At 40.8% G+C, this 9,883-nt stretch overlaps 1 protein-coding gene across 1 annotated transcript in view; it reads right to left on the reverse strand.

Annotated features, from left to right (window-relative positions):
* LOC128511934 (uncharacterized) overlaps nt 1-9,110 on the reverse strand; it is a gene marked incomplete at its 5' end in the record, with an annotated part of 30,150 nt that extends 21,040 nt beyond the window's left edge. The window contains 4 exons of the mRNA XM_053484982.1: nt 6,025-6,166; nt 6,603-6,859; nt 7,103-7,314; nt 9,031-9,110. Coding sequence (XP_053340957.1) covers nt 6,025-6,166; nt 6,603-6,859; nt 7,103-7,314; nt 9,031-9,110 — 691 coding nt within the window. The remainder of the gene's footprint in view (nt 1-6,024; nt 6,167-6,602; nt 6,860-7,102; nt 7,315-9,030) is intronic.
* Between the last annotated feature and the right edge of the window lie 773 nt (nt 9,111-9,883).

Consider the following 9,883-nt stretch of genomic DNA (forward strand, 5'->3'; position numbering starts at 1 on the left):
CTAAAGCTTTGGGACTCCAGCGAACCACAGTGAGAGCCATTATCCACAAATGGCAAAAACATGGAACAGTGGTGAACCTTCCCAGGAGTGGCCGGCCGACCAAAATTACCCCAAGAGCGCAGAGACAACTCATCCGAGAGGCCACAAAAGACCCCAGGACAACATCTAAAGAACTGCAGGCCTCACTTGCCTCAATTAAGGTCAGTGTTCATGACTCCACCATAAGAAAGAGACTGGGCAAAAACGGCCTGCATGGCAGATTTCCAAGGCACAAACCACTTTTAAGCAAAAAAAAACATTAAGACTCGTCTCAATTTTGCTAAAAAAACATCTCAATGATTGCCAAGACTTTTGGGAAAATACCTTGTGGACCGACGAGACAAAAGTTGACCTTTTTGGAAGGTGCTTGTCGCGTTACATCTGGCGTAAAAGTAACACAGCATTTCAGAAAAAGAACATCATACCAACAGCAAAATATGGTGGTGGTAGTGTGATGGTCTGGGGTTGTTTTGCTGCTTCAGGACCTGGAAAGCTTGCTGTGATAGGTGGAACCATGAATTCTACTGTCTACCAAAAAATCCTAAAGGGGAATGTCCGGCCATCTGTTCGTCAACTCAAGCTGAAGCAATCTTGCGTGCTGCAGCAGGACAATGACCCAAAACACACCAGCAAATCCACCTCTGAACGGCTGAAGAAAAACAAAATGAAGACTTTGGAGTGGCCTAGTCAAAGTCCTAACCTGAATCCTATTGAGATGTTGTGGCATGACCTTAAAAAGGCGGTTCATGCTAGAAAACCCTCAAATAAAGCTGAATTACAACAATTTTGCAAAGATGAGTGGGCCAAAATTCCTCCAGAGCGCTGTAAAAGACTCGTTGCAAGTTATCGCAAACGCTTGATTGCAGTTATTGCTGCTAAGGGTGGTCCAACCAGTTATTAGGTTCAGGGGGCAATTACTTTTTCACACAGGGCCATGTAGGTTTGGATTTTTTTTCTCCCTAAATAATAAAAACCATCATTTAAAAACTGCATTTTGTGTTTACTTGTGTTATCTTTGACTAATAGTTAAATGTGTTTGATGATCAGAAACATTTAAGTGTGACAAACATGCAAAAGAATAAGAAATCAGGAAGGGGGTAAATAGTTTTTCACACCACTGTATATATATATATATATATATATATATATATATATATAAATACAGGCCAAAAGTTTGGACACACCTTCATATATATACACTCAACAAAAATATAAACGCAACACCTTTGTTTCTGCTCCGATTTTTCATGAGATGGACTTAAAGATCTAAAATTCATTCCAGATACACAATATTACCATTTCTCTCAAACATTGTTCACAAATCAGTCTAAATTTGTGATATTGAGCACTTCTGCTTTGCTGAGATAATCCATCCCACCTCACAGGTGTGCCACATCAAGATGCTGATCTGACATCATGAGTAGTGCACAGGTGTACCTTATACTGCCCACAAGAAAAGGCCACCCTGGAATGTGCAGTTTTTTGCTTTACTGGGGGTCTGGGGACTCAGGACTGGTCAGTATCTGGTGTGACCACCATTTGCCTCATGCAGTGCAACACATCTTCTTCGCATAGAGTTTATCAGATTGTCAATTGTGGCCTGTGGAATGTTGGTCCATTCCTCTTCAATGGCTGTGCGAAGTTGTTGGATATAAGTGGGAACTGGTACACGCTGTCGTATACGCCGGTCAAGCACATCCCAAACATGCTCAACGGGTGACATGTCCGGTGAGTATGCTGGCCATGCAAGAACTGGGACATTTTCAGCTTCCAAGAACTGTGTACAGATCCTTGCAACATGGGGCCGTGCATTATCTTGCTGAAACATGAGGTGATGTTCATGGATGTATGGCACAACAATGGGCCTCAGGATCTCATCACGGTATCTCTGTGCATTCAAAATGCCATCAATAAAATGTACCTGTGTTCTTTGTCCATAACAGATGCCTGCCCATACCATAACCCCACCACCACCATGGGCCACTCGATCCACAACATTGACATCAGCAAAGCGCTCACCCACACGACGCCACACACGCTGTCTGCCATCTCCCCTGAACAATGTAAACCAAGATTCATCCGTGAAGAGAACACCTCTCCAACGTGCCAGATGCTATCGAATGTGAGCATTTGCCCACTCAAGTCTGTTACCGCGACGAGCTGGAGTCAGGTCAAGACCCCGATGAGGACGACGAGCATGCAGTTAAGCTTCCCTGAGAAGGTTTCTGACAGTTTGTGCAGAAATTGTTTGGTTATGCAAACCAATTGTTTCAGCAGCTGTCTGAGTGGCTGGTCTCAGACGATCTTGGAGGTGAACCTGCTGGATGTGGAGGTCCTGGGCTGGTGTGGTTACACGTGGTCTGTGGTTGTGAGGCAGGTTGGATGTACTGCCAAATCCTCTGAAACACCTTTGGAGACAGCTTATGGTGGAGAAATGAACATTCAATGCACGAGCAACAGATCTGATTGACATTCCTGCTGTCAGCATGCCAATTCCACGCTCCCTCAATGCTTGTGGCATCTGTGGAATTTTGCTGTGAGACAAAACTGCACATTCCAGGGTGGCCTTTTATTGTGGGCAGTATAAGGTACACCTGTGCACTACTCATGGTGTCAGATCAGCATCTTGATGTGGCACACCTGTGAGGTGGGATGGATTATCTCAGCAAAGCAGAAGTGCTCACTATCACACATTTAGACTGATTTGTGAACAATGTTTGAGAGAAATGGTAATAGTGTGTATCTGGAATAAATTTTAGATCTTTAAGTCCAACTCATGACACATTGGAGCAGAAACAAAGGTGTTGCGTTTATATTTTTGTTGAGTATATATATATATATATATATATATATATATATATATATATATATATATATATATTTATTTATTTTTTGCTGAGTGTATATATATTATATATATATATATATATATATATATATATATACACTCAGCAAAAAAAGAAACGTCCTCTGACTTTCAACTGTTTTTACTTTCAGTAAACTTAATGTGTAAATATTTGTATGAACATTAAAAGAGTCAACACCATAAGACATAATCTAAAAATGTTTCACAATGAGTGTGACTCGGGCAGTTGTTGTGGCCATCCTGTACCTGTCACGCAGGTGTGATATTCGGATGTACCGATTCTGTGCAGGTGTTGTTACACGTGGTCTTCCACTGCGAGGATGATCAGCTGTCCTTCCTGTCTCCCTGTAGCGCTGTCTTAGGCGTCTCACAGTGCGGACATGGCGATTTATTGCCCTAGCCACATCAGCAGTCCTCATGCCTCCCTGCAGCATGCCTAATGCACATTCACGCAGATGAGCAGGGACCCTGGGCATCTTTCTTTGGGTGTTTTTCACAGTCGGTAGACAAGTCTCTTTAGTGTCCTGCGTTTTTAGAACTGTGACCTTAAATGCCTACTTTCTGTAAGCTGTTAAGGTCTTAACAACCATTCCACAGGTGCATGTTAATTAATTGATTATGGTTAATTGAACATGCATGGAAAACATTGTTTAAACCCTTTACAATGAAGATCTGTAAAGTTATTTGGATTTTTACAACATTATTGTTGAAACAACATTATTGTCACAATCCTGAAAAAGGGGCGTTTCTTTTTTTGCTGAGTATATATATATATATATATATATATATATATATATATACAGGTCCTTCTCAAAAAATTAGCATATTGTGATAAAGTTCATTATTTTCTGTAATGTACTGATAAACATTAGACTTTCATATATTTTAGATTCATTACACACAACTGAAGTAGTTCAAGCCTTTTAATTATTTTAATATTGATGATTTTGGCATACAGCTCCTGAAAACCCAAAATTCCTATCTCAAAAAATTAGCATATCATGAAAAGGTTCTCTAAACGAGCTATTAACCTAATCATCTGAATCAACTAATTAACTCTAAACACCTGCAAAAAATTCCTGAGGCTTTTAAAAACTCTCAGCCTGGTTCTGAACGAATAGGCTGTTCCCAGAGTGCTATATCAAGGCACCTCAGTGGGAAGTCTGTGGGAAGGAAAAAGTGTGGCGGAAAACGCTGCACAATGAGAAGAGGTAACCAGACCCTGAGGAAGATTGTGGAGAAGGACCGATTCCAGACCTTGGGGGACCTGCGGAAGCAGTGGACTGAGTCTGGAGTAAAAACATCCAGAGCCACCGTGTACAGGCGTGTGCAGGAAATGGGCTACAGGTGCCGCATTCCCCAGATCAAGCCACTTTTGAACCAGAAACAGCGACAGAAGCGCCTGACCTGGGCTACAGAGAAGCAGCTCAGTGGTCCAAAGTACTTTTTTCGGATGAAAGCAAATTTTGCATGTCATTCGGAAATCAAGGTGCCAGAGTCTGGAGGAAGACTGGGGAGAGGGAAATGCCAAAATGCCTGAAGTCCAGTGTCAAGTACCCACAGTCAGTGATGGTCTGGGGTGCCATGTCAGCTGCTGGTGTTGGTCCACTGTGTTTTATCAAGGGCAGGGTCAATGCAGCTAGCTATCAGGAGATTTTGAAGCACTTCATGCTTCCATCTGCTGAAAAGCTTTATGGAGATGAAGATTTCATTTTTCAGCACGACTTGGCACCTGCTCATAGTGCCAAAACCACTGGTAAATGGTTTACTGACCATGGTATTACTGTGCTCAATTGGCCTGCCAACTCTCCTGACCTGAACCCCATAGAGAATCTGTGGGATATTGTGAAGAGAAAGTTGAGAGACGCAAGACCCAACACTCTGGATGAGCTTAAGGCCACTATTGAAGCATCCTGGGCCTCCATAACACCTCAGCACTGCCACAGGCTGATTGCCGTCATGCCACGCCGCATTGTAACAGTCATTTCTGCAAAAGGATTCCCGACCAGGTATTGAGTGCATAACTGAACATATTTATTTGAAGGTTGACTTTTTTTGTATTAAAAACACTTTTCTTTTATTGGTCGGATGAAATATGCTAATTTTTTGAGATAGGAATTTTGGGTTTTCATGAGCTGTATGCCAAAATCATCAATATTAAAACAATTAAAAGGCTTGAACTACTTCAGTTGTGTGTAATGAATCTAAAATATATAAAAGTCTAATGTTCATCAGTACATTTCAGAAAATAATGAACTTTATCACAATATGCTAATTTTTTAAGAAGGACCTGTATATATATATATTTATATATACAGTATATATATATATATATATATATATATATATATATATATATATATATATATATAGTATATATAGAGTATATATATATATATATATATATATATATATATATAAAACTTTTTATATTTTTTATTGTTAAATAGTGTTATGTTTATAGGTACTGTAAAAAAGTCGCAGTGTGTAAAATATTCTTCAGCACGGCATTATCAGCACCATCTTCACCTTCGATAAAATATGGTTTAAGTTCATGTTTCAACTACTATTTTAACTTTAGTGAAATATGTGATATGAGTGTGAAATCCTTGGCACTACAAAGCCTTCATAGCCCAACTAGTGTTCAAACCCCTAAAAGAAAGAATGTTCTACATGCTCTCAGTTGTTATTTAGATGTACGTTCCATGTTCATTTGTATTCTTGTATTGATTCTACTTTAATCAGTATTTTATTGCTGTTGCTGGAAAATTCTTAGATCTAGGCTATTATTCATTTCATATAGAAATAAAACCCTGTCTTTACATTTCAATTTGAACACAGTCTACTTAAATTGCCCATGAAATATCAACAGGCCACACTCACACATTACAATTACAATTAATTTGATGCCAAACCCAGTTTTTTATAAATAAAGACAGCAGCGGTAGCAGACACTACAAGCCATTACACAATAACATCAAGTTGTTGGGATACTTATTAAACTTAGCAAATACTTATGTCCTTGTATTTTAAAATAAAGCCGTACCAAACTATTTATACCAGCTCCCCCTAAACATGCACACATTCACATCTATGTTTTTTTTTCAAAAACCGCTTACCTGTAAGCAAGACCAGGCGAGACCACACCTCCTTCTTATTTTCATCCAAAAGATCCAAAGTGACTTCATCAACGTCAGTATTAAAGAATACCTCAAATGTAGGGTGATAGTTGGGGCCATAGTGACACTTAAACTTCTTAACCTAAGGAAACAGGTGATAAAAGATTACTTTAGAATGAATGCGAAAGTCAACAATGTTTCTTTATGGACAAACTGATGCTGAGATTTTTCTATACTGGTATGTCCTGTCTCTTACCTCTGGTTGGATTGTAATCTTATGGTGAGTATTTTTAGGAAAAGGCTGGTATTCTTTACCAGGAGTCAGATCACATGTAGCTCTTGATGCAATGTATGGCTGGCAACTAGCACTCATGCTCATGTTGCACTCTTGCTTTTTCACCTTTAAAGGAACCAAAATGAAATGTATTCAGTTTAAAAGCCAAAATAAAAGTAGTAAACAATTTGGCAAAAGTGTGCCTTTCATTAATGATACAAAAACTGTTTATCATTTCCAATGATGACATCAACACAGACCATGTTAAAAATAATAAAAATATATATTTATTGAAGAAGATTACCTCTTCAGCTGGTACATTTCCTGGCAAAAGGTGCATGTGCAGTTTATTTTTCCTGTGCTTGCCTTTTAAATTCATATCGAACACTAGAACCTGGGCTTCAATAGGATAATCTTTGAATATCAGGTCTCTTAAGAGACCGAAGAGTGAGAAACCTTGAACGTCTATGATAACATGTGTGTCTGTTACTTGTAGTGGCTGAATGATCTCCACATTACGACCAGTCACATGTGCCACAGTCAGTTTCACATCATCTTTACCTGTAACATATTAATAATCAGTGTTTTAGATAATAACTAACATAAATTGGATATTTTCTCCCATCAATGTAGAATAGAGGCTCTAATTTATTAATTACTAAAAACTGCACGTACAGGACATATGATTAAAATATAAACTATACAAATGATTGTCATTTACATTAATGTAATCTTAAACTGCTTATTATCGTGTATTTCATTTTTAACCATGAATTGATAAAAGTTAGATATGAGTCAACTTACGGGTCTCACAATGTGGAAGATGTAGTTTCCTGATTGAACCTTTATGGCAGTTAATACTGTACAGAGGTCCTGCAGGCTCCTTTTGGCCTAATCCATCCAGCAGACCGGTGTCCCAGGACACTATTCTGTACAGCACTTCCCCTTCCCCTTCCATCTCAAACATAAGCTGGGTCACTTTGCATTTAAACTGACCAGCATGAGTCCACAGAAACCTGAACATAATATGAACATAATGTCTTATTATGATATTGTTAATATCTTCAACAAAGAGTTTGTAGCGGTAGAAAAAGATTATATAATGAATTATTTTCTTTTGCGTTATTGACTAGTTGTAAGGGTAAACCCCTAGAGGGCGCCAAAGCGCCCAAAGACTGGTTTTCGTTGTGTTTCTTATGTTTGTACTTTTGTTTGAGTTAAACTTCATTACTTTTTGTAAGTCGCTCTGGATAAGAGCGTCTGCCAAATGCCTAAATGTAAACGTAAATGTCATTTCCCAGGCTGCACCTCGGTCAGGTGACGCAAGCATTTACCTGAACCGAGGAAAGTAATTATGTTAATTATAAATAGCCTGACTGAAAGCCAGTCAGGCGTCTAGCTTTTGATGTTCTTATTATTTATTATTTATGTCGGGTGTGTTTTTATTTAAGCTGTACATTAAAGCTACAACATGCTCTAAAGGGAAGAGCTTTACTTTAGTTTTTTGGTGCATTTAAGCTTAAATAAAGACTTTATTGAACCGCCAGCTCGCCTCTGCAGTTATGCCACTAAAATACACACGCCGACAGAAAGCTAGACCGTCAAAGTGGCATAGCGGAGGCCTCTCCCCTAGATGTTTTTTGGGGGGAGCTATTACCATCTCGCCCGAGCTGGCGGAATGGCTGGACGGCAGCGAGGGGGAAGGAGAGAGAGAGCTGTGGCAGAGCTGGGAGGGCTGCAGGCTCGCCATTCGGCGGACGACCTTTAAAGGTGAGGCAGCGGGCAGAAAGTCTGGCATGACGGTGGCGAGGGACAAACGGGAGAGGTCTACACGTTTTTGGCACAGCAAAACGAGGAGCGCATACTGTATGTGACCTGCGGGAGCAGGTGGTGCAGGTCCAAAAGTTACTCGTCCAGGTTTGGGAGAGCCACGCTGTAGTCCCGGATGTTCTCCCTCTCTCTAATCCGGACGACGCTCTCCCTCTCCCGCCGCCGCGTTTCCGCCACCTCCGCCGCCTCTGCCCGACGTGGAGGACTACGCACTGCTGCTGCACGAGGTCGAGGACGCATTTCCTCCACCTCCGTCGCCTCTGCCCGACGTGGAGGACTACGCGCCGCTGCTGCATGGCGACGAGGACGCGTTTCCTTCACCTTCGCCGCCTCTGGCCGACGTGGAGGACTACGCGCCGCTGCTGCACGGCGACAAGGACGCGTTTCCTCCACCACCGCCGCCCCTTTTCCTCATTGAGGACGACGCGCCGCTGCTGAACGGTGAGGACGACACACTCCCTCCGCTTCTGCTCGAAAGCAAAGGTGGCGAGTCGTGAAGCGACTGGGAGAGCATCGTCCTTCCTCCACCTCCAGGCTTCACGGACGTCGCTCCAGCTCCGCCGCCACCCAGCTCAGCGGACGCTGCTTCAGCTCCCCTGCCGCCCAGCTCAGCGGACGTGGAGGAGCGTTTTTAAGGGGGGGGGGGGGGTACTGTAAGAGTAAACCCCTAGAGGGCGCCAATGCACCCAAAGACTGGTTTTTGTTGTGTTTCTTATGTTTGTAGTTTTGTTTGAGATAAACTTCATTTCCCAGGCTGCACTGCACTTTCCATTTTCCCCTGTAATTTAATCTACTTGCCTGCTGGTTACTATGAATAAACACCTAAAAGACTGGACATGATATCTGGATGTCTGGCGCTGATTTGTCCATACTTGCAACGCGAAATAAATCAGGCACATTACCTGTACTCATCTTTGGGCTCATCCTCAGCACATTTTTCAACCAATTCTGGAATAAATACTTCCACTGCTGATAAGGGCTGTTAAACAAAGACAGGATACAAAAACAGGGAAGATAGTTTCACTGCTTAAGTTTAAGCAACTGAGCGGTCAAATCTTTAAACACACATTTTAAATGATATAAAACAAAAAGTATTGCAAACTGATTAAAATCATTTTTGTATGTTTTCTTTGATAGCACAAATTGTAAAATATGTAACAGTGGTTTTGGTTTCCACAATGCATAGATCAGGCTACAGTGGTGTTTGTAGTAATTTATGTATGTTAATTACAGTATGTACACTACCTTGGAAAAACAGCTTCATAAACAACATTTATCCTTAGATTCTATAATAAAATAATAAAAATAATAACTTAAGTGTGACCTGTATTTAACATAACAGGTTTCTTTAATCTTGCCATCAGTTAGTCAGCCTATTTAAATGATGTTCACACTGCTGTGTGGTACCATAATGCGTACAGACTGAACATGGACCAGTAAAAGCAAACGAGAGAGTTGTCTGAGGAGATCACAAAAAAGTTATCCACAACCTTATCAAAGGTTATTTTTTAACAATTATTATAAGTATTATTATTATATTATTATAAGTATTATTAACAAGATTACTGGACATTGCCTCAGGATTAAACCAGCCATAGGATAATATAAATGGGGACCAAAGAGCCACGAGCAACTTCCAAAGAGACTCAAGGTGAACCCCAAGGTCAAGGTACATCAGTGTCAGATTGTTCTGACAGTCTTTAAGCAAAACTGGACTTAATGCAAGATGACCCAGGAGGATGCCACTGTTGAGAG

Source organism: Clarias gariepinus, chromosome 24 (assembly GCF_024256425.1).
Source record: "Clarias gariepinus isolate MV-2021 ecotype Netherlands chromosome 24, CGAR_prim_01v2, whole genome shotgun sequence".
In the NCBI taxonomy this organism is placed as follows: Eukaryota; Metazoa; Chordata; class Actinopteri; order Siluriformes; family Clariidae; genus Clarias; species Clarias gariepinus.